The 24,099-nt window shown below is 62.8% G+C and overlaps 6 protein-coding genes across 6 annotated transcripts; 5 read left to right on the plus strand and 1 right to left on the minus strand.

The window, feature by feature from the left end:
* Positions 1-77: 77 nt before the first annotated feature.
* On the plus strand, positions 78-545 carry EMIHUDRAFT_246927 (hypothetical protein; the record flags this gene model as incomplete). The annotated part of the gene is made up of 1 exon (XM_005765713.1): positions 78-545. One exon carries the CDS (start codon positions 78-80, stop codon positions 543-545), a length of 468 nt encoding a protein of 155 aa, XP_005765770.1.
* A 1,320-nt stretch (positions 546-1,865) lies between these two features.
* EMIHUDRAFT_459562 (putative mitochondrial J-type chaperone) lies at positions 1,866-3,133 on the plus strand (the record flags this gene model as incomplete). The annotated part of the gene is made up of 7 exons (XM_005765714.1): positions 1,866-2,027; positions 2,095-2,226; positions 2,338-2,406; positions 2,481-2,535; positions 2,604-2,701; positions 2,770-2,805; positions 2,888-3,133. The coding sequence occupies 7 exons, from the start codon at positions 1,866-1,868 to the stop codon at positions 2,924-2,926; spliced, it is 591 nt and encodes a 196-aa protein (XP_005765771.1). The 3' UTR covers positions 2,927-3,133.
* Positions 3,134-4,251: 1,118 nt separating this feature from the next.
* Positions 4,252-5,553, plus strand: EMIHUDRAFT_246930 (hypothetical protein; the record flags this gene model as incomplete). Its single annotated transcript, XM_005765715.1, has 1 exon — positions 4,252-5,553. The coding sequence occupies one exon, from the start codon at positions 4,252-4,254 to the stop codon at positions 5,551-5,553; it is 1,302 nt and encodes a 433-aa protein (XP_005765772.1).
* A 3,900-nt stretch (positions 5,554-9,453) lies between these two features.
* On the plus strand, positions 9,454-11,459 carry EMIHUDRAFT_246933 (hypothetical protein; the record flags this gene model as incomplete). Its single annotated transcript, XM_005765716.1, has 5 exons — positions 9,454-9,759; positions 9,881-10,117; positions 10,222-10,289; positions 10,416-10,750; positions 11,026-11,459. 5 exons carry the CDS (start codon positions 9,454-9,456, stop codon positions 11,457-11,459), a joined length of 1,380 nt encoding a protein of 459 aa, XP_005765773.1.
* Positions 11,460-15,489: 4,030 nt separating this feature from the next.
* On the minus strand, positions 15,490-16,216 carry EMIHUDRAFT_371109 (hypothetical protein). The gene has a single exon (XM_005765717.1). It carries the CDS (start codon positions 16,153-16,155, stop codon positions 15,559-15,561), a length of 597 nt encoding a protein of 198 aa, XP_005765774.1. The 5' UTR covers positions 16,156-16,216; the 3' UTR covers positions 15,490-15,558.
* Positions 16,217-18,070: 1,854 nt separating this feature from the next.
* On the plus strand, positions 18,071-19,220 carry EMIHUDRAFT_445865 (hypothetical protein; the record flags this gene model as incomplete). Its single annotated transcript, XM_005765718.1, has 1 exon — positions 18,071-19,220. A coding segment is annotated over one exon (1,069 nt), but the record flags the coding sequence as incomplete, so codon positions are not given.
* Positions 19,221-24,099: the final 4,879 nt, after the last annotated feature.

The following is a 24,099-nucleotide window of genomic DNA, read 5'->3' on the forward strand; positions in this document are numbered from 1 at the left end:
TCGCCTTCACTGCTCAGCACGAGCGGCTGGCGGTGCTGTGCGAGTGCACGAACGTCGTCACTCTGCACGCCTTCGACATGGCGGACGGCAGCGTTGGCCCGGCTCTGCACACGTGTGCGAGCTTCGAGTCGATGCCTCGCAGCGTCGGCTGCGGCATCGCGCGCTCCCTCGCGTCGCTGCTTCCCACCAAGGTGGCGCTGCTGGCCGCCCTCCCCTTCGGCCTCGCCGCCGCGGCAGAGGTCGCCCTCCACCCGCCGAGCGGGCGGCTGCTCGTGACCACTAGAGGCGTGCCACGAGGCGGCTCGCTCCGCGGACTCGACCCGCAAAGTCTCGCCTCGCTGCAGGACATCGCGGCGGGCGACTCGCCACGCTCGTTTACCTTTGATCGCGCGGGCAGCACACTCATCGCTTGTGTCAAGGGCGGGCTCGAGACCTATCGGGTGGCGCCGGACGGCGAGGTGTCGAGCCGCACGGTCAGCGGCCTCCCGGAGGGGCTGCACGGGCTCGAGGTGGACTGCGTGGAATGTGTTGAGAGAAGCGCATGAAGAGGCAGGTTTTCACTCGTCAGGTTACGACACCTGGGGGCGGGCGCCCGCGCGCGGCGCGTGTGCGTTGTATAATACTGTACCCTCCGATAAAGGGTTTTTCCATCACCATGAGATACTCTCTAGAGTGTATATTTACATATACAATGTACCATCTCGACCGCGTCGTCCTCCGGCGGAAGCTCCGCGTCGCCCGCGGCGGCTTCCCGAGCGCGCTCGTCGCGCATCCGCTCGTGGTGGGCCTGCCGACGCGCCACGCCGGCGCCCGTGTGCCTCGCCGCCGCGTCCGGTGACGGCATCGATGCTGTCCGCACGAGCGTGACTCGCCACTCAACGACCTCCACGACCTCCACGACCGCCGAAAAGTTCTCCCACTCGCCCTGCCCCAATCTCGAACAAATCTCGAGTCCTCTCACTAGTTACATACATACCTCTTTTCAGGCGCGTTAGTTTTCAGCATCGATCATGAAAACGCGTCTATCTAAGTAATGGACGCTCTCGAATGTACTGAGAGTAGTATGCCCGCCCACGCAGCTCTGGCGGCGCGCGGCCTTTAGAGTGCTGCGGCCTTGTTTCGCCCTGCGCGACAGACAGAGAAGCGGCGGGGCGAAAAGGCGGAAATGTAACAAGCGAAGGTGGAGGTCGTCGCCGTGGCCCGATACGCTCGAGGCCATCGGTGGGCGCGGTCGGAGCGGGCCCGCATCACGGCTGTCCGCTCAAAATCGTCCGCACCTTGAGCTAGTGTGCTTCCCAAACGGCGGACGGCTGTCTCTATCCCGCAGTGCTCAAGTGCTCAAGCTGCCGAGCTTTGTGTTCCAAAATTCTTTTCTCTCTTCTTTATTATGTTCTTTTTTCCTGGGTGTACCTGTGTTAGTGCCAGTGCGCGCCAGTAAGCCCAGTGTCGTGCCGTCGCAAAATTCTTTTTTCTTCGGCCGACAGGACAAATGCTGGGCTCTCTGTCGCTCGACATGGACTGAAATGCGCTTGACTCATACTGAGAGACGGGCAGGAGGAGAGGACAGATCCACAAACGAGAAGGCTCCAGCGCCACAGCTTACTGAAGACTCGAGGGCTCGTGTGACTGTCACGAGTGTCGTGTGCTGCACAGCACCACACACCGTCATGTATGTATGTAGCCCGAAGCAGCGCCTACTGAGAGGAAATATCCCCAGCCAGAGCAAGGACCATGCACTCGTACTGAACGTGAGGGGAGAGGGAGATCAGGGCCAGGGGGCTGAGAAGCACACCCCCCTGGCCGGATGATCGGGATCGGGACGGGCAAGAGAGCCCGGTATGACGAGCTTTTTTTTGCGAGCCAAAATGCGGGTCTCGCTGCCGCGCCGAGGCTTCTTGGCGCGTTTGTCTCGCCGTTGGTGCTCTGGCACTGCAGTGCCACGCGACTGCTACGCCGAGCTCGACGTGCCACGAGCCTTCGCCGTCGATGCCGCAGCACTCCGCACCACGTACCGACGACTGATGGCGGTGTGCTTGACTCAGCCGGGTTTCAGGTGCTGGCCAACGTGCTTGACTGCTCCGATGCGCGCTCTAGGAGCATCACCCCGACCGGCACACGCTCGGCGGAGAGCAGGAGCAGCAGGAGGCCGCCAACCGCTCTGCTCGCATCACTCACGCCTACAGCACGCTCGTCCGGCCGCATCGCCGCGCTGAGCACCTGCTCGAGGCGCGAGGCGCAGCGAGAGCCCCGCGGCAGCCTCGCAGACGCGCGAGCAAATGCGCCCGCCTGTTATCCACTCCGTGCCCGCCTGTTATCCTCTCCCCTCCCCGCTCACAGCTGCTGGGCGCACCGCTGAGTGACGAAGCGGCGGGCGAAGTGGTCTTGGACGATGGCTTCCTGGCGCAGGCGAGGGCGTGCGGGAAAAAGGCCGCCGCCAAGAGGCCACTGCTCTATCCTGTAGACCGGGTGGCTCACACTAGGTGATGGAGGCGCGCTTCGAGATCGAGGACCCCGACACGTCTGTTGCGCGGCTTGGCGAGCGTTGAGTCTCTCGCAGCACGCTGCACCGTCGCGGCGCGCGACGATCGCCGCGTTCGAACTAGGCGCGATGCGGGAGAGCAACAGCAGTGCCATCGATGAGGTGTGTGATCAGCTCGGAGCGGCGTTCGACTCTCGCGACGCCGGCGCCGACCTGAGCGAGGCTTCTTGCTGCAGAGGGCTGCGCGAGGACCCTTCGCGGTCGCCAGCCACGTCCCATACTTTTGCTAGGCGCGCTTGTTGACGGCGCGTCTCAAATACCTGCAGGTGCCGCGCTGTCAGCCTCTTGCACTCACCAATCCCATACGCCCGATCACGCATGAGTCTTCACACGCCTTGCTGCTCGCAGCGAATCGAGGAGGCCGTCTCGGAGCGCACCGACACGTAAACGGTCCGCTCAGACCTCGAGCCGCACAATTCAAAGCCGGTCGAGCCGGCAGGGTGTGTTGTTTTGAACCCTCTTACGCGAAAGTATGTGTAACGTGATAGGACCGCCTCTCTCTGCGCTGTATGGCGCCCCTGGCCCTGCGCGCCGAGGCGTGCGTCTGCGTGCCCCGGTGGAGCTGGAGCGCCAGCGGAAACATCACCTGCACATGGGTAAAAAATAACACGGCACATCAAACAACACACCGACATCAAACAACACACCGACACGGCACCAGAATCCAGATCCCTGCGTGCTGCGGCCTGCGCGCCTGGTGGTGGGTGCACTCAAACAATCGGGGACTCGCTCCGGTTTATATCCAAACGACTCTTGAACCCAAATGCATATGTGACATGAGTGAATGTAGTCTAGGAAGCACTGTATCAAAAACAAGCAAGATGTGTGAATGTACCCCGAGTGGAGCGACTCTTAGCGGCGCCCAAAGACGACACGTGGAAGACGAAAATTGACATGGCCTTGGCCCTTGCTAGTTGCATTGCCCAGTGCCGTCACTGTACCTCGGGCTTGGTTCGGCCCCACTTGCGCACAAAATGCAGTCTCTGTACCCAACGGGTTCGGGATAGAAGCCACATTCAGCGCACGATGGATGACACTCACAAGTCGGGTGATGCATCCTGATTCGATAGTGCGCCTCCGAGATGTAGCACTTGCCTCCCTTCGTCGGAGATATGTAAGAACCAGCTGTAGGTGCAAGCGACTTGATCTTGTCCTTCAGGCTTGCGGGACTCCTGAGATAGCTCCCCAGCCCCAAGAGCCTTTCACAGGCCTCTTGAAGATTGCTCAAGATGGTTGGTGGGGCAGGAGGTGGCGGGGGTGGACGGACAGGCAGGAACCGAACGACGAAGAATGACTTCAGAAAAAGGGAGCGGGTGGGGTGGGTGTTCTCTCTAGGCCCCTCAAAGGCCCTACGCGCGGAGTGAGAGCTCGGAAGCGAGCTTTGCACGGCGATCGAGGATGGCGCGGTTCACCCCCTTCACCGATAGTTGTATGGGTAGACGCGAGACAGGAGATGCTACCCTCGTTTAGTTTCTTTTGGTGTACCTGTGTTAGTGCCAGTGCGAGCCAGTCCCGTGCCCAGTGTTGTGCGAGGGAGTTTTGTTGTAAAATTCTTTTGAAGAGAGAACACCGGTCCCAGTGTGATGATGGGAAGGGTGGTGCGGTGATCTCAGGCCCAGTGAGGCAGTGCATCCGACTAACCCGGAACAAAACCCTCTTGTAGCTTGATCGGTCACACCGCCATCGCCGCCGACGTCTCCCACACAAACCCAATGTGTTTGCATGCGTCGGTCCTCTCGCTCAGTTTCCCGCGGCTCATCTCTCTGCACGAACGGCCAGGCTACTTTGTTCCGTTGGCAACGCTCCCATCCCACGCGGCAGCGGGGCTGGCATCGGCGAACACAAGCGATGGTCGCACCCTCTTGGTGCTTGCCAACTTTTGGGGCGGCAACTCTCACGTCTTTGCCTTTGCCGGTGGAGCGTTGACGAAGCTGCAGGAGCTACCGACCGACATGGCCCACGACTGGGAAATCGCACGCCTCTCCGACGGCCGCACACACGCCATCGTAGCCAACTACGGGGGCGCAGTCTCCACCGTCTACCAGCTGAGCGACCCGCGGGTTCCGCCGCCGGAGCCTCTGCCGCCGCCGCCGTGCAGCGATCAGCACGCCGCATGCCGCGACTGGCAAACAGCCGGCGAGTGCGAGCACAACCCCACCTTTATGCGCGAGCAGTGCCAGCAGAGCTGCGGCAGCTGCGCCGCGCCTGGAGCAGGCCCGTTCGTGCCCGTGCAGCTGCTGCCGACCGAAGCGGCGTCGGCCGCGCACCACTTTGTCGTGCGCACCGCCGGTGGCCCGAGCCGAGACTTCTTGCTCGTGGCGCAGCGCCGCGTCGCCCTCTTTGAGTTTGACCCGCAAGCGGCGCAGTGGCGGCTCTTCTTGCAGACCAACGCGACCGGCATCTGCGAGTTCGCCAGCTGCGAGGCGCCCAGCGGGGAGGCGGTGCTCGTGTTTGCCCAGTGGCACGCGGGCGGCACCTTCCGCACCGCCAGCTCAGTCTATGCTTTCGATCCGGCAGCCTCCCAGCCGCTGCAGCTGCTGCAGGAGCTGCCGACGCTCGGGGCGCACGACGCCGAGTGCTTCACAGTCGAGGGAGGGGAGGGGAGCGAGACGCTGCTCGCGATCGCAAACGTGCGCGACGACGCCTCGCAGCGCGTCTCTTCCGCCATCTACCGCCTCGACGGACGAGCACTCGTCGAGGCGCAGCGGCTCGACACCGTCGGCGCGCACGATCTCGAGCCTCTCTGGGCGGGCGGCCGGCGGCTGCTCGCCGTCGCAAACCAGGGCGACGGAACCTCCTGCAACGCCTCGGTGGACGTGTACGCGCACGCGCCCCGCGGGTGGGAGCTGCTCCAGTCCCTCCCGACCGGCTGCTGCGTGTACGTCCACTCCTTCCGCGACAGGGGGCGCCTCCTCCTCGGCGCGGCGGTGGAGCGAATCGGCTCCGAGCCCGCGCAAGCTGACACGTACCGCACAGACTCACTCGTGTTTGAGTGGATAGAGCAGACGTACTAGCACAGTCCGTCACAGAGCAAACCCAGCGACAATGGGGACGCGCGCACTTGTGCGCGTCCGAGCCGTTGTCAGAGCGCCCTCTTCTCTCGGATCTCGCGGTTGCCGGTTCTCGCGCGCGTGCATGTGCACGTGCATGTATGCCATGTGGTTCCGCGATCCGCGTGACTGTTCTCAGAGTCCGCGCGTCTCTGCGTGTCGGTGTGTGTGGGTGTGTGCGCGCGCGCTCGTCGCTCTCGAGGTCGAGGCGAAGCGAGAGAGAGTGTTTTTATGTTTTACTCTCTTTTTCGGTACGGCTTTATTCCCCAGTTCGCACTCTGCTCGCTCTCTCTACTTTGTGAACTCAGACTTTATTTGCTACTAGTTTTTGCATTGCCGGGTCGCAGCGACACACCGAGCGTGGATCTCTGGGAAGCTCCGCGCGTAGTCGTGCAACAGTTCTTCCCCCGCCCTCACGGGTCGCAGAGTGCGGAACGAGTTGAAAGCTGAGCCCTCGTAGTTCACTAGCTCGAGGTTGGGCTGTTCGCCGCTGTGGTTCACAAACCAAGACGCGTCGAGGACCGCCGTCCCACACGCGTGGATGCCGTAGACGCGAGCGCCGCTCTGCGTGCGGAAAGGCCGCTTGGCGTCCTCCGGGTCGTCGATCGGCGCGAAAAAGTCGAGGGTGTGCTCTCGTACTAATGCCGGGAGCGCATCGAGCTCGTTCTCCGTCACTAGAACGGATGTATCCGGCGTGCAAAGGTGCGCGTTTGCGGGACGGAACGGGTCGATGCCACTGGGTATGTCACGAAGCGCAACGACACCAACGCCAGCCACCCTGGATGGGGCCAGCTTCACGTACGTCTCGTCGGCGAGGTGGCGCAGCAGCGCTCGCTTCAGCGCGTGGGCTCGACGGGCGGCACCCTGGGCGCTTCGCGGCCAGGCCATGTCACACAGGCACTGATCTGCAGCCGAAACAAACCGCGCCACGAGACAGACACCACAAGTCTGTTTTCTTTCTTTCTTTCTTAGGACACCAAAAGGAGGAGAGCGAACAGCCAGCGAGGGTGTGATCTGAGACAGACCTCCTCATACCTCGCTATTCGACGGCCGGCCAACTTTTCAGTGTAGTGTACTTTTCAGTGTATGTAGCTCTTACGTACATTCCCGTAGGAGACTCTGCTGACAGGGTTTGCGACGAGGAGCGACCCGAAGGGTTTCTCGGAGGTTAGTGCACCACTAACCGCCGAAGCGCAAGCGCTGGGAGCAAGAACACTACGACCTGGGTCGGGCTCATACTAGCACCCCACCTCGCGAGCCTTTTCGCTTATTCGGGAGACAATTTGAACTGTTTATTCATCGTTCAACGTAGAAATTTATTTCTGTAGTGTAACCCACTCCCAAGATTAATTTCGCGCACGTCTACTCTTGGCCGAGGAGAGCGGTCTGCCTCCACCACAAATGCCCGAGCTCAATACTGGATGGATTGCCGACGGGCAAGCCTCATTGGCGCCCCCCCCCCTAAGCAGCCCGTCGATGCAAGTGGCTCGCGCGGCCACGGCCGCAACGACGCGTCGCCGGCGGCGCTCACTCGAGCCCGAGCCCTTCGCGATGGCAACGCCAGGTTGTCGCGTCCGCCCCGCTAGCACTTTAGCACGCCTCCCGCATACCGACGACAGCATCGCACGCGGCGTCCACCGGCGGGGGAGCAATGGAGGAGCGGTCAGCAGTCTCGACCTTCCGACCCGCCTCTGTCCTTCGTGCACAGGTACTGAGCACATCCTACTCTCGCTGCTGGCTGTCCACACAGCCAGACCTAGAAACCTGCCCACACATCGGGTCACTGCCCCCTCTCTGCCCATCGCCCCACTGGCCCCTTCCCCACGGCCCTCGCTTCGCCCTGCACAGAGCCTCCCCGACGGAATGAAGAAACACCAGGGGTGAGGAACCACCCCGACCAAACCGACGGCGCGTCGGGGCCCCAGACCTAGAAACCTGCCCACACATCGGGTCACTGCCCCCTCTCTGCCCATCGCCCCACTGGCCCCTTCCCCACGGCCCTCGCTTCGCCCTGCACAGAGCCTCCCCGACGGAATGAAGAAACACCAGGGGTGAGGAACCACCCCGACCAAACCGACGGCGCGTCGTGGCCAGCGCTCTCAAATGCGCCCCAAACTGTCCTGCCATTCTCCACGCCGACCGCCGCCCAGCAGCCAGAGCTGGCAGAAGCCGACGTGGCCGACGTGCAGCCGATGCAGATCGACCCGCCGGGCTCCGGATGCAACCTTGCCGTCGCCCCCTGCTCCACCGCCGCTCCCGCCCACCACGCCGCCGTTGCATTCGTCGAGCCGGCTGCACCTCGGCGTTCTCCCCGGCTACGACGCAGCGATTGTGATGGTATCATTTCGCATGCTGACGTTCACGACCCGCCGGGCTCCAGTTGCACCCCCGCCGCTTCGCCGCCCGTCGCCAGGCCCGACGCACCCGCCGACCACGCCGCCGCTGCATCCGCCTCTTCCGCTGCCGCTTGCCCGGTCTTGGCCGTTGCTTTCCCCACCGTTTCGCCGCCCGTCGCCAGCCCCGCCGCACCCACTCCCTCCTCCGCCGCCGTTGTTTCGCAAGCTGGTGGCGTGCAGCTGATCCACTCCGCGAGGTCAGCCACTGGGTACATGGGCGTGTGCGGCGTGTCAGGCGGGAAGTTCATGGCGCGCGTCACTCGCCAAGGCCAGAAGGTGAGCTTGGGCGTGTAGCAGCCGCTCGTGGGCGTCGCCGCCAGCTACCTCACCGAGACGGAGACCGAGCGGGCCTACCTCGAGGAGCGCGCCGGCCTGTGCTTCCACTTTGTGGAAGGCGCGCCCGCGAGCATCACCTCCAACATCGAGACGGGGCGCGGTCTCGTCAACGGCTGCGACGCCGAGCTGCACTCGCTCACGCTCGCTGGAGACACCACACTCGACAACTGCCTCGCCAACACGGTGTGGAACGACCAGTACGGCATCTGGGAGGTGCAGATCGAGCCGCCGCTCTCCGTCAACGCGATCCCCGACGTGTCCGACGAGGCGCGACAGACGCTGCTGGCGCGTGGCGCGTCGCTCTTCGATGAGGAGCTCATCGTGCCAGTGCTGGTTGGCAAGGCGTCGTCAACGTACGCGCCGACGAGCTCGTGGGCGGCGCGGGTGGGCGTGCCCAAAGAGCTGCGCATCAACAAGCACCAGATCGATCTGGCGTTCGCCGTGACAGACTACAAGGTGAGTGGGTGCCCAAGCCGTCGCGCCGCCCACATTAGCAACCAACCAAGCCAATCTTCCGCTCGCTGCAGGTGCAGGGCAAGACGCTCGATTACTTCATCGTGAGCCTCGGCAAGCGCGGCGCCGGCGTCTACCCGAAGCTCAAGCTGGTCGACTTGCACGTGCTCGTCTCGCGAGTTCGCCTTGGTGCTCGCCTCTTCGTGATCGGCCTTAACCCCAACGACGTGGACCACCTGCGCCAGCTACGGCCGTCGGAGGTGCTGGGCATCTGGGAGCACGGCTACAACCAGATCACGGAGATGTGGGAGCCGGAGCTCGCGGCCGCCTACGCCGCGGAGCGCGTCGCATCGCGGCGGGCCGCCGAGGCCAAGGGCCGCAAGCGAAAGCGGCCCGCCGGCGCGTGACCGCACTTGGGGGCCGCGCCATTGCAGCTGTGTCATGATAGATAGATAGATCATAGAAAGCATGAAGCATGTGCATGACGTCATGATAGAAGCATAAAGCATGTCAAAAGGAATTCACAACGAAGAGGACCTCGTAAGAGCTACATACACTGAAAAAGAAACTACGTTGGACATGCGGACACTTTTATCTTGATTGTGGCCGTTCGCGCGGCGGCGGCATCGAGCCGTGTACCCCGCCTCTTGACAACCGAAGGGGCGAGCGAATCAGAGCCATGAGCGGGCAGGCCTTTATTGTCGTTGACCCAGTGTCCACGGGAGGCGTCGTGGCCGTCGAAGCCATGCAGCGGGGCTACTCCGTGATCATCGCGTGGAGTGAGGAGTGCTCGGAGGACATGCGGGCGCACGTGCCCGACGTCTGCAAGGGCATCAAGTATCACGCCGAAGTGGAGGAGAAGTCGACCATCCCCCAAACAGCCGCGGCGGTCAAAGCGGCGGCCGGCGGGATGCCGATTGCGGCGTGCATCGTCGGCGCCGAGACAGGAGTCACCTTGGCCGACAAGCTGAGTCTCGAGCTCGGAGTCCGAAGCAACGGCATCTTCCCGCTCGGTGACCGCCGCAACAAGGCGCCGCCGCCCTATCGCGCTGACACTCGCCCTCTGCAGCCGCCACCGTCACCGCCGCGCCCCCACCTCCCGGCAGAGCGTCCAGCAGCGGGCCGTCAAGGCGACGGGCCTCCGCGCGGTGCGGGAGGCGCTCGGCACGACTTGGACCGAGGTGAAGGACTTTGTCGCGACCGAGTCTATGCCGGTGGTGGTCAAGCCGGTCGAGAGCGCTGGCTCCGACGGCGTCAAGCTCTGCCACACGGTGGAGGAGGCCAAGGCCCACTTCACGCTCCTCATGGAGTCGCAGCGCAAGTGCGGGGCGCAGGGCGCGGCGGTGCTCTGCCAAGAGTTCCTCAAGGGCAAGGCGCCTCACCCGCCCTCTCGAGCCGTCGCGGCCCTCCCAGACCCCGCCCAGCGTCCCACGCACACTCCGCGCAGGAGTACGTAGTCGATTGCGTCTCTCGCGGCGGTGTGCACAAGGTCATCATGGTTTGGGTCTACGACAAGTCTTGCCCCTAGATACTGAAACCCAAGCCTCTTGAAACCCCAAGTCTCTGTGTTCCCGCGATGTTCTGACTGCCCTGCGCCGTGCCGCGTCCATGCCCCTCATGTCCCCGGACTTCATACCCTAGGCGGCCGACGAACGGCTCCGCCTTCGTCTACTACGGCATGATCCCTGTGGAGTCGAGCTCGGAGGTGGCGCAGGTGCTGATCAAGTACACGCTCGGCGTGCTCAAGGCGCTCAAGCTCGACAACGGGCCGACGCACGGTGAGGTGATGATGACGGCGGATGGGCCGTGCATGGTCGAGATGAACTGCCGCTCGCACGGGTGGGACGGCTCGTGGGTGCCGCTCGAGAAGCTGCTGACGGGAGGGTACTCGCAACCCGACGTCGCCGTCAGCTCGCACGTCGACGGGCCTGCGTTCGACAAGATTCCGGCCGTTTACCCAAAGTTCAAGGCCGCGGGTCAGACGGCTCGAATCTTCACCCCTCCTTGGTGGCGCGAAGGGTTGAATGGCGTCTCTTCACGCCTGCACATCGTGTGAACAGGTGATGCTTGTCTCCTTCTTCCGCGGCGCCGTCCGCTCGATGCCCGGCTATGAAAAAATGAAGCGGCTCGCACCCTTCCTTTGCGTGATATAAGCGACGCTGTGAGGAGATGCCGTTCACATCGTGGGAGCGTGAAGCGTAGGCTCGCTTCCTTCGTCGCGCTGCAGACGCCCATCGGCGTCGGATCAAAGGCGCGGCTCACCTTCGGCCTGTTCTGTACCGCCGTAAACAGCTCCTGAACAGCATCTCAGATTTGCAGCTTAAACAGGTGGAGCTCACCGTCGACCTCTTCACCGCCGTCGGCGTGCTCATCCTCGCCAACCCGGACGCGAAGCAGCTCGAGGCGGATTTGGCGACGGTGCGGAAGATGGAGAAGGAGGGCCTTTTCACGTTCGACGAGGAGATCGACCCCGTGCAGGCCGATGATATGGTCGATATGCTCCCCGGCCGCCGCCTCACCGAGTACAGCGACGCCAGCCGTCTCTCCGGTCGGATCTCTGGGGCGGGCGCCTACAAGGCGTCCGCGGGGGGGCCGCCCACGAACGAGACGCTCTTCGCCGTCGCCGGCGCCGCGTTTGCCGCCGGCGCGCTCATTGGCCTGCTCGCGGCCAAGGCAGTGAAGTGAACGTGAAGGTGTTGACAGAGTGGGATAACTCGCGCCCGGGTCGGGGGATGATCGTCGGACGTGGTGTGGGTGTGCTCGTGTAGCGCTCAGTGTGTGCAGTGTGTGCAGTCGAGGAGACCGAGGAGCAGCAATGCTTGAGGTCGAGCGGAGAGACGCTGGAGAGAAGTTGAGCGCCCCTTGCTGTCTTGGAGAGGCAGTCTGATGTGTGTGCTTGCCTGTATGTGCGTGTCTGACTCTCGGGGGGAAGTTTCTTGCAAACCTCGTTGCTGCGAGGCGCTTAGACTCTTCCCTGCCTTCGGGCACCTTCTCAATGTCGCGCAGCGAGCCAACCTCGCCGAAGCGCTCCCGCACCGACGAGACGACCGACGTCGTCTATCCGACGGGCACCTTCAAGGCGCGCGCGCCCGCAGTGCACGCGTGCCGCTCACACGACAAAAAGCGCCTGTGCACAGACCAAGTACACAGCTCCACCAGAGCCCACCTACACCCCAACGCCCGCCACTGTCCTCACCGAACAGACCCCGAGATGACGACCGGCACGCGGAAGAGGAAACAGCCGCGGCGAGACAAAAGAGAGGAGCCCTGCTCTCTCTCTCTCTCTCGCTCGCTCGCTCGCTTGCTGCACTGCACACGCACCACGCACCCACGCGCCCGCGACGCTCCGCGAGCCCGATTCGAACCCGGGTCCAGCCGCCCAAAACCGAGCCCCGAACCGCCGCGCCACGCGGCTCTCCTGCAAGCCTCACGCCTGGCAACTCATATACCTTCCACCCTGAATGTGCCAGGACATGAACCTCGACGTCCCCGACGCGCCCCTCAAGGAGAAGATGCTGGTGATGAAGGCCGGCAACGGCATCAACGCCGAGCACGTCGCCACGATCGTCTCCGCGATGTTCATCGAGGCGGGCCACGACGAGTTCGACCACAAACTCACTCTGCAGCATGGCAGGAACTCTACTTTCTACCTCCTCGGCGAGCTTCAGGACGGATCCACGTTCGAGTCCATGGCCTCTTCCATCGCCACCATCGGGGTCACGACGACGATCGACTCCGACTTCGTCGAGAAGTTTCTGGGAGGCGGATAGCCAAACCACTCGGCCCTCGGTTTCTTTTCTTCTCTTCTCACCCTCTTCCCCTCCTCCCCCCCTCCTTCCCCCCCTTACCACAGGGGACCCCAACGACATCCCGGACGGCGGCACGATCGTCTTCTCGGTCGCCGATGTCGACGACGCCGTGGACGACTCGGTCCCCGTCAAGATCGACCGCAACAAGCCCGACCCCTACGACATCCACCTGCGCCTGTCCGCCCCGCCCCAGCCGGGCGCCCTTCTCGGGACCATCGACGAGGGCGAGGTCCACAACACGCTCGTGCGCGAGTTCAAGGTGCCGCGCGGCTGCTCGCTCGGGATCGCCAACCTGCGCAAGAACGTGATCAAGGCGTTCGGGGGCGAGGCCCTTCAGCTTTCCTCCCAGACGTACTACGTTGAGATCCACGTCGTCCGCGGCGGAATCAAACAGGAACGCCCATACTCTCCACCCACTAATACTTTCACTCCGCCACACCCACAAACAGCCGAATCACACCATACCCACAAATAGCCGAACCCATCCCCTACTCACAAAGTACCGAACCCACGCGCAGGACCCCATCATCATCGCAAAGCCCCCCAAGATGATCACGACGGGCTACGGCGCCAAGCTCATGGTCGAGATCCTCCCGCAGATCCGGGCAAGGTGCGTCCCCGCCGTCAAATGGGCCATGGACCAGTCCAAATCCTCGGAGGAGGGGACGCTGATCTACTTCGAGCGCGTCTCCGCCCCAGGCCGAGGCGAGACCTACCAGTCCGCGAGCGAGTTCCTGCAGAAAGGGCTGTACGACCTCTGTGACACCTACGGCATCGCGATGGCCTACCGCAACGGCGTCCAGTTCGACAAGGCGAAGACCTACTTCGGCTTCCACAACGAGGTATTTCTTTTTCCCTATTTCTTTTTCTGCGCTCCTAACTCACCACACACCCAACACCCACCGCCGCATGCAGGTCCAGAAGAACGCCTTCGAGGACGCCTTCAACATCAACCCCAAAGGCATCCCACAGATCAAGCTGAACCACAACGGGACGATCTTCGTTGACAAGAACGGGTACGACTGGAAGGTCGGCTTCACCAACAAGAACATGACCATCTTTTGCGACAAGTGCCTCAAGTTGACCCCTCGGACCTCGTACTGCAAGCCCGTCAAGGACCGCATCATCCACCTTCAGCAGGCAGCCCCAACCCAAAAAGAAAAACACCCCCAAATAAAGAAAAACACTCCGACTCCTCTCACCCTGCGTACACAGATGGGACTCGTCGGCAACGAGACGCAGCTCATGTGCACCTGCATCGGCGTGTACCGCGGCGGCAAGAGGAACATGGCGTCGAAGGACGAAGTGGAGAGCAAGAGGGACGAGATCCTCCGCCGCAAGCGAGCCCGCCAGGGGGCCTCCTCCTCCTCCGACGCCGACATGCGGAACACAGCCTGACAACTAGTTACGGTGCTGAATAAGCACCAACTCCCACCCCGAGATCCAGATCTCACACTAGTACCCATCCAGAGAGGCACCCCCCTCGGCAACCCTCTCGGCATGAGAGGAGAGGCAGAGAGAGGACTCGTAATCGACGGGTTTGCTGAGATTCTAGAAGACGGGAGACCTCCGCTGGAGGTGGCGAGAGATTACACCCCTCCCCTTCGTATCCATCAAGGGACAGCGCGAGTCTCACGAGAGAACAGCGCAAGGAGATGCTGGGAAGAGTCCTCGCTCTGATGCTGCGAGGCAGACGCGTGGGGCTGGTGTGCGCATGCGCCCCCCTAGCATGCCACGGGGACGTTATCGCTGCCAAACTAGTGCGCATGTACTGCGACATCGCTAGCCCGTAGAAATTGTTAACAAAAAACACCCTTAAAACCCAAACGAAAGAGGGCGTAGTGTGTGTAGCACCGCTGCCAATGTCTGCCAGGGCGTCACACTGACAGCGAGAAGGAACTCACCAGTCCGATAAGGATCAACTGGAAAGCTGCTCCCTGGGCTTAGACAGAACGGGCGTGGCAGGCTCCAGGGGAGGCCACGCTCTACCCGGGGCGCTAAGGAGGGAAATCGAAGCTGTCGGGCGTCCAGCGAAAAAACTCGCGAGGACACACCGACAATCCCCCCTCCCCGAGGACCGAACCTAGGCACGTAGAGCACGGGTCATCTCGGAGAGAGAAAGGGGGGGGAAGAGGGGGGGGATAAGGGAGCCGAGATACGCGGGAGTACCCTGGGAGTGAGAGCTCTCATTCATGGTCGCGAGACCAGGGGAAGCCATCATGGGGAACGGGCACACCAAGGCACTAACTTCATCACTCATTCGCCCCGCATTAGGTAGCGACCCCAGGTTCAGAGCTTAGGCTTCCCGACAGGGCAGGGAACCCCCAGCGCGCAGGCGGGGCCCACGGTAGCCTCGTGCAGTACGCGATACCGAGAGCTGGGGGAGAGGCGCGCCACGCCAAGGGGGAGAGAATGGAGGGGGGAGAATATGCGTGCTCGTTTTTCTTCTAAAGCAATTTTTTTTCTGACTCTCGGGGCGCCCTCCTGGCAAAACTGGCATACACGTTTCTGGGATCCTGCGAGTGCGTCGACTGCGTGTGGCGCACATATACTGCTGACTCGTGACTGGCGCAGTTCTCTTGAGTTCGTCTACTTTCTTGTCCGCGCCGCGCCGTGTCCCTCAAATTCGACCATGCGACCAATACGGCTTTACCCCTCGAGCTATGCCGCCCCTACAGGTAAGTAAGGTGAGGTAAACTTTTCTATCCTATGTCGTATGCGTGAGGTATGTGCCCTATAAATAAATATAAAACGGCCAAACTCTGAGACGAGCCCTGTTCTGTGAGCTGTGTCGTGTGTGATCTGGGCGATGCTTAGAAGGGAAGAAGTTCTCATATATTAGAACGTGTGTGTTTTGCCGCGAGCCGCGAGCCGCGCGCGCGTCTTTGCCGTTTGCGGCGTCGTGGCGCGCGTTACAAAAACGCTCACAATGGACAATGGTCACTGGCTGCTAAGCGCTATCGGGTCAATACACGTCACCACGTCGAGTTGATGTTCGCATCCACGGGTCTCAACCACGCGAGTGAAGTCTCGCGCTCCTGTGCGTGGGCGACGCGCTCGAGCGCGAACGCCGTCGTGACCTGCGCGAGGAAGTCGGCCTCTCTCTTGCCGCGCGGACGCCACGCGATAAGGCACGGCGAAGAGAGAGCGGCGAGGACTGAGGCGAGCGCACCGTATGCAGCGGGCTGGTAGATGCAGTCGCACGCGACGACGAGGTCTGCGCAGGTCAGGGCGTCCGGCACGGCAGCGTCGGCCCAGTTGAGTGGCTGCACGGAGATCCGCTCGTGCCACGGCGACGCGGCGGCGTTTGACTTTGCGATCGGCAGCACCTCGGGCAGGTCGGTCAGGACGACAGTGGCGCCGAGAGCCGCGCACGCGATGCCACACACGCCCGTGCCTGCTCCCAACTCGACGACACGCTTCCCACGAAGACCATTCGGTGCGAAGGAGGTATCCAAATGGCGCACCGTGGCGTCCGCAGCCTCCCACACCACAGTGCCCGCGCCGGTCGACCAAGTCGTATGGCTGAGCGCGCCCTGCGAGATGTGCAACGTAGCACCGGCATGCGGCATGTGAAACTCGCGGCGGTCGAGCGTCTTCTCGCCACCAGTCTGCCATGCACCGTCCTCGTCGGACTCGCTGCTGCCGCCGGCCATTTTGCGGAAGCGCAAGCTGGTGACAGAAATCTAGCTTCGGCCACCGCGTCGGTAGCTGGAAGGGACTCGGGCTCGGGGAGCGGGGCGCTCTTGGGATAAAACTGAGTCGTCCTCCGGGATGAAACTGGCGTTGGCCAGACTGAGGACTATGGGCTGTTCTTCACCTTTCTACCTACCTACCTACTATTGTGCGGTTCCGATGGTATTTTTTGCGAGCGCAGTGGACTTCATCTTGCCGGTCAACTGCCGGCGGTCGACAACTGCCATTCGAGCAGCGTCGGCGACCGCCGTCAAGATGAACTCCTCCCTCTCAAGTAAGTTGAGCCGCGGCATGCCGCCCCGCCTGCGGCGTGCCCCTGTGCCCTGAGGGAGGGTGTAGTGTGTAGAGAGAGGATGTAGTTGTAGAGTGTAGAGCGCTGTAGAGCTGTAGAGCTGGAGAGCGCTGGAGAGCGCTGTAGAGCGCTGTAGAGCTGTAGGGGGGGCGGCGGTACCCCAGCGCCCAGGCGAAAGAAGCAGCCGGCGCGCAGTCAGAGGGAGGCCGGTCGGGTACGGGGGGAGGCTGTCTGAGGTGATCCGGGTGGCTGGGAGTCTTTGTGTGTGTAATACGCCTCCGAGTTGCTATGAGCCTTTGTGTGTGTAATACGTCTACAAAGCTGCTATGACTGCAGTCTTTGACCATCTGAGCCCCCCCCCCCCCCCCCCCCCGGCATTCCCCCGCTTAAAGGGCCTACCCCCCCCCCCCCCCTCCCCGCCCCGCCCCCGCCTTTCCTCCTCTCCCCTTCCGTTTCGGCTCCACTCATCCCTCTCTCGCCATCGCCTGCAGGTGCAGGGGAGATACGAAACGAAAATTGATGGGCTTGCCCATCCCGGAGTGGTTCGACCCCACATAAATCCGAGACGGTGACGGGATGCTGTCGTACGGTGATCTCAGGCCCAGTGAGGTAGTGCATCTGACTATCCCGGATCCTGCTGAACAAGTTCCCGTCTTGTAGCTCGATCGGTCACACCGCCATCGCCGTCGGGGAGAGGGGGGACGACACTGCCTCAGCAGCGTGCACCTCGATTCTGTACCGTGTTTGTTATGACCCCCCCCCAATGAACACACCAGTGAGGGAGGGCGAGACGATCGAAGGGTCCCGTACCATGCGGAATCGACCCTATCCAGTGCTCAAGTGCTCAAGCTGTAGAGCTCTACATCCGTACCTGGAAAACCCCGGGTATACCTGGAAAATACCCTGCGACCGCCTGGGTATCGTGCCGATTTCCTCAATTTTGCCTCGGATTTTGCCCCAGACCAGCTCTCAGACTCAGGGAAACTCCCGAGTTTCCAGAATGGAGCACCAAACACCCTCTGTTTTCCCTGGAAATTTCCGGAAACGCAAAGTGCTGGGGACCCTTTGTTTTCCTTTTTGTTTGCCGGAAAAGTATATGCAGGCCAAGTCGCGGAGCGCCTGGGGCGAGGCGTCGGCGCGAGCAATGCTCTCAAAGGACTTGCGGATGCGGTTGTGCAAACTCGAGAGCCTCGCACGAGACATTGGGCGGCGTGATGCCGGCAATGTACTTGGTTAAGTTTGATTGAGAGATTTTAGAAAAACCAACAAGACTTTGTGAACGTGTGGTGTGGACGCGAGAATAGCTCCGCCCGTTATGGGCAAGGGCACCGATGCGAGTCGACTTTTGTGTTGTCGTCGTTTCGTAACTTAAAATCAGCACTGAAAATCATGCGCTCGTGAATACGTTGCTGAACTCTGCTTCCCCTTCCCTAGTCACCGTGGCCCAACGGAGTCAAGCGTCCGCGGTTTATTTTTTCTTGCCACAAGACGACCGCAAAAGACGGGTCATCCGAGCTTGCTTTTCATGGTGGACTCCTACCCGCTCGACCCGAGCTGCCCGGTCTCGCCGCTCCTGCCGTACGTGCTCCGCTTCAACGCCTCAGCCGCCACGGGCTGGGTCGAGCAGGAGGCACACGCTCTCGAGGCCTCGCTCGAAGGCTCCCTGCCCGTGGCCATCGCGCTGACTGTAGGGTCGTTGCTCCTCCTCCTCGCTGGAGAGCGACTCTCTCGTCTCGCCTTCTTCCTCTCCGCCGGAGTCGTCGCTTACCTCGCCACCCTCCTCGCCACCGACGCCGCCCTCTCCGGCCTCTCCCTCGCATCCGCGGCGGCAAACTGCGTCGCGCTCTGCGCCGCGCCACTCTTGGTCGGCGTGGCGGTGGGCGGCCTGGCGCTGCGGCTCCTCACGCTGGCCTTTGCGTCCGTGGGCCTCTGCGCGGGCGGCGCACTCGGCTTCTGGAGCTACGAGCTCGGCTTGCACCGCGTCGCCACGGGCGTCGTGTTTCTCCATCGCGACCTCACCTACTTTATCTGCATCGGCGTGGCCGGCCTGGTCGGCGCGGTGCTCCTCGCGCACCAGCAGAAGCCGCTCATGGTCTTCGCCACCGCCGCGGCTGGCGCCGTGGGGCTCGTGCCTGGCCTTGCCCTCCTCGCCTTCTCGCGCATCGACGCGCGCTTCCTGTGGGTGGTGGACCCGTCGGCGGCGAGCGAGCACCGCGGGTCGCCCTTCGTCTGGGGGCAGTGCCTCTCCACCCTTCTCTACTTTGCGGTCGGCGTGGCGGTGCAGCGGCGGCTTTCCGGCGCGGAGGGGCGGTCGTGCTGCGGCCGGCGGCGAGTGAGCGACGCGTCGTGGGTGGGCGGAGGAGGCCAGCTGCGCGTCGTGCTGATGGACGGCCGCGTCACGACGGAGCAGGTTCTGTGAGCCGCCGTAGACGTAGCGGCCGGCAGCGGGGGTGGCGACGCCGCGCCGTCATTGTGATCGGTCACAGCCCGCCACCACCATCGCCGCCATGGCCACCGTGTTTCTTACACACACACACACACACACACACAGCGCTCCACTGTCAGTGATTCACTGTAGACGCCCTCCCAGCTCCCACCTCAGCTCAACTATTAGCGGTTTTGTTGAGATGAGCCAGTTTAATTTATTTCCCTCCACACCAAGAAGAAGAGAGCCGCACAAGGCACAACTATCAGAACACTGTAACAACATCCGCAACATCCCCAACAACAAAAAACAAAACTGAAAAAACAAACAGCTGCGCCAGATTTTTTTTTGTAAAAGCGGGTGCACAGCCGGGGGGGGCGGGGTCTTAAGAAAGAAAAAGAAAGAACAGACAACCCAAGGGAGGGATGGGATGACGGCACGCCGCCACGCACCGGCACACAGGGATTTTAAGGAGAGGAGTGGAGTGCTAGCCGTCGCGCGTCGGCGTCGCCCACCCTCGTGTGTGAGTGTGTGTGTGTGTGTGTGTGACTCACCCTCGGTCGTCTACCTCTTCATATCTCTCTTTGCAGTTTCTCGCTAATTCTCGCAGCGACCGTCATGCCACCTCGCGATCTTCCCACTCTCGTCGTTCTCTCTCCTGGCTGTTTCATCTTCTCACTTCTGACTTGAGAGCGTACTCAAAAAAGAAAGACAGAAAACAGACAACCCAAGAGAGGGATGGGAGGACGGCACGCCGCCACCACACAGGGATTTTGAGGAGAGGAGTGTGGTGCGCTAGCCGTCGCCCACCCTTGGGCGTCTGCCTCTTCCTATCTCTCTTCGCAGTCCCTCGCCGATTCTCGAAAGAAAGAAAGAAAGAAAGAAAACAGACAAACCAGACGAGGGATGGGGGGAGGACAGGGTCCCTACCTGCACGAGCAGGATTTTGGAAGGACGATCAGGGACACAGGGGAACGGGAGTGGGGAGCGCATCGCGACACGGAGGGGGGCTGGGCAGGGTTCACCCACACGACAGGGCCCCAGGGATTCCCCTCTCGTATAGGACAAAGTTGCACCCGGCGGCACGGGGGCAGGCGCGGGCCGCTCCTACTGGTTGCGCTCTCCTAGTTCTCCTGCTCCTGACAAGGGACAGCGACAGGTTCGCAGCACGGTGGACTCCTTATTCCACTGGCGATCTCTCTCGACTAGCGACCTTCCTCCGGCTTCTCACTGACAGTCTCTCACTATCACGGGCACACTGACAGAGGCGGCCAAGGCTCACGCCGTGGGTGGCAGGGACGGTGATAGGAGTCTCCCACTCTGTGGCGGCTTCGCTAGAGGTGCGGCCTACGCATGTCCTCGTCCTTAGCGAAAATCGGCCCAACGAAAACAGCATTATTTTATGGCAAAAACCGCTTTCTGTGGGGGGCGTGAGGTCTTGAAGGGGAAATCGCCGATTCTCGGAAAAGAAAGAAAGAAAACAGACAACCCAAGGGAGGGATGGGAGCCACAGGCTTTTGCTTGGGAGGGATTGAGCGCGTCGCGACGGACTTCAGCGTTCAGGTTACACCTGAAAATCTGACGGTTCTCGCTCCCCATCGAGCTCTTCTTGCCGCGCGGGGGCTCTCTTTCTGTGTGCTGGCAGCCTGGCACAGTCAGAGCTCCGTGCAAGCCGTCCAACGTGACACGAGTGTATCGCTTTGACGGATCGACCGTGCTTGTTATCCACATCGATGTGACGCACACAGTGACACATCAGAACGACACATGCTCTCCCACCCGCCGGGACGCAAAACGCTCTCGACGAGAGCCATACACAAGAAGGCGTCCGCACAGCAAGCCGCTCGTCGGACAGGCGTGCTCGCTCGATGTCGGCGATCGCATAGGCCATAGCGCACGCCTTGGACGGTGGCGAAGCCAAAAACACCGGCAGTGGCCGTCCGCTGGCGGCAGGCTGGCGTGAGCGGCGGCGGTCGAGACCTCACCCTTCGCGCCGACGACCTAACCTCGCTTTGAACAACCCAACCCAACAACCCAACCAACCCAACCCAACCAAAACGACCCAACCCAGACGACCCAACCCAACCCAAAACAACCCAACAAAAAGCACGATTCTCAAGTTGGGCCCTCCGTCTGCCTCTTCCTATCTCTCTTCGCAGTCCCTCGCCGATTCTTGCTTTACAGCAGATAGAAAGAAAGAAAAACAATGGAGAGCGCAACGCACCCCTACTGCCAATAGCAGCGACGGGAGTGCGCATGGCCGCCCGTGCTGTCCCTAAGAGGCACCGCGCCGCCGCGCTAGCCTACTTTGGCGGTCTCGCCACTGCGACTGCGATCGCTTTGGACGAGTGGCTCGACCTGCGCAAGTGGCGGACCGTTCGGCACGTGCTCACGACGCCTGTCTCGGTCGATATGAAGCTGCACACTCGAGTGCGCGCAGCTGAGGGCGAGGCCGGCCAGGGTTGCGTCGACTGGCCGGCGGGCCGTGTGCTGCTGCAGTGGGCGGTCGACGGCGGGGTGCCGCTCCGCCACGGCTCAGTCTTGGAGGTGGGAGCGGGCGTTGGCGTCACCTCGATTGGCCTCGCGCTGGCGGCCTCGTGCTCCTCAGATGCGGGTGGCGGCGGGGGATCCGACGGCGACCCCACTCGCGTCCTCGCCACCGACGTGTGCGACAGCGCGCTCGCCAACTTGCATCGGAACGCCGCGGAGAACGAGGCGCCGGCGCTGCTGCGGGTTGAACGGTGGGACGCCGCGGGAGGCACAGAGGCTGTCCGCCGGCTGAGCCGCCTCGTCGACCCGCGGACGCTGACGCACGTCATCGGGGCCGACATCGTGAGCGTGCCAATCGGCAGCGGCGGCGGTGGTGGCGAAGCTGCCGGCGGCGACGGCCTCGAGGCGACGCTGGCGGCACTGCTGGCGGAGAACCCGGCGCTGCGCGTCACGCTGCTGCTCTTCAACCGCGTCTCCGGGGGAGCGGTGACCGCCCTGGCCGGCGCGGCCGGGATGCCAGAGGGGGGCTGCACCCTCGACCCCGCCCTCGCCCGCTTCGAGCGCAGGTGCGCGGCGCACGGCCTGCGCGCTTGCCGGAGTCCGGTGCCGGAGGGCTGCCTGAGGCACGTGGCCGAGGCCCTCCCGCTGCGAGAGCGCGGGCTGTGGGCGCTCGGCGGGGTGTGGGACGGCCTGCAGCTGTACGAGGTGAGGAGCGGGCCCCTGAAGTGAAGAGGTGGGGTGATAAAAAACGATAAACGCCTGGGGGGCGGCGGCGGGCGGCCTCCCCCCTCCCCCGCGCATCGCGCATGCCGCAATGCCAATGGTCCACCACTCAACTGCCCTGCCCGGCACAACCAGGTTAGTGGCACGGCACCCGCGGCGCTCCTGTGCTCGTGCCCGCGCTGCGCGTCGGTCGCGACCTACGCGCCGGCGCTCTCGAGCCGGCGCTCGGCGCACCCAAGTCCAACTCCAAGGTAGCTGTGTTTGAAGGAGTCGATCGTCTCTCTTCGGCGCGCTCGAGCACGTTTGTCGTTGGCACCAAGAGGCTTTGATTCCGTTACGGACCCCCTCACCCGCCAAGGCAGGTGTGCACTCTGCTAGTACTTGTGTGCTCACACCACGACTACACTGTGGGGGGTGCCCGAGCATGATGTATGTGCGCGTCTGTGCGTGTGTGGGACAGACGTTGTTGTCCTATGCGCGGGGCTTCCCGCGGGGACCGAAGACGTAACAGCTAGCCGCCCTGGGGGGGAGATTCGGGCAAGCCACGGGCCACATGGACATGGACATGGACATGGACATATGGACATGGACAAGCGTCGACCGCACGGCCTACTCCTCTCGCCCAAGTACTCGCTCTCTTTTATGTCCCACCATGGCAGAGCGCATCTCTCTCTCTGTTGTGCGAGGCGTGAACCGCGCCATTCGCTCTCACCTGGCAACCCTGTCTGCACGTCTCGCGCGCGCGTGAACAGGGCCCTTTAAATGCCAGGGCTCCAGGCCCCAAATGACGTGTGAGGGTTAGAGTTGTTTGGTATTGAATCTCGGCCGATCGATCGCGCGTCCCAAAAGTCGCCAAAAGTCGCCAAAAGTGGCGGCGGCGGGAGAAATCACCCGCCCGCCGTCCCGGCGGTCCCGCAGCTCGCGCGCATCTCCCTCTTAACCCACCTGTATGTAACCTCTCTTTAAGGTATTGCTAAAAATCTCAAGAGAGAAGAAAAAAATCTCTGTGGACATGGGGGGTTGGGGGGGGAGCAAAATTTAACACCTCAGGCATAGTCCCTGGAACTAGGGAGGAGAGAGAAGGTGAAATGAACGTTTCTCTATCGGGGTGCTTTTTTCTTGTCGGGACCTTCGAGGCGCTGTTCCCAGGTACCTAGGTACCCATGCGTTGGAACGCCGACACGACGCGACGCAGGACGACGACTAGGTTCCTATGCAGCGCCAGCCTTCCCCGCCGCCGTAGCCGCCGCCCTTTATGCCGCCACCCTCGCCGCCGCCACCCTCGCCCCCGCCACCCTCGCTGCCTCCGCCGTTGCTGCCACCACCCTCGCTGCCACCTCCCCTGCCGCCACCCTCGCCGCCGCCGGAGCAGCCGCCACCGCCGCTCTCGCCCCCCTTCGCTCCGCCGCCGGCGCCTTCCTTTGATATTTCCACCATGCTACGAGAGATCAAGGGCTGTTCCGCCGCCGAGTGTACGGCTGGTGCTAGGGCTGGTGTCGTCACGGCCGCCATCGCCGCGCTCGGCCTCGTGTGCTGGTGCGCCGCGCGCTCGAGTAGTGCGAAACGCACCGCTCACGCATACACACCCCCTGCGTGCCCTCTGCCCTCCTCCTCCCCCCCTCTCCCCCGCAGGTTGAGCTGCGTGCTCCGCTCCCGCCGCTTGCGCCGGAGCAGCTCCCAACCAACCCGCGTCCTGCTGACGGGCGAGGGAGGCGGCGGGCCGCTCGGAGGAGGTGGCGGTGAGGGCGGAGGAGGCGGCGAGGGAGGCGGGCTCGGCGGCGGCGGTGTCCAAGTCCAACAGCTGTCGGAGGGCTACTGGAAGCGCCAGCGGGAAGCGCTATCGCCCGAGGTCTCGCCCAAGTATCCCAAGGAGCTGAGCCCGGCAGCGTG

This window comes from Emiliania huxleyi (assembly GCF_000372725.1).
Source record: "Emiliania huxleyi CCMP1516 unplaced genomic scaffold EMIHUscaffold_538, whole genome shotgun sequence".
Classification (NCBI taxonomy): Eukaryota; Haptophyta; order Isochrysidales; family Noelaerhabdaceae; genus Emiliania; species Emiliania huxleyi.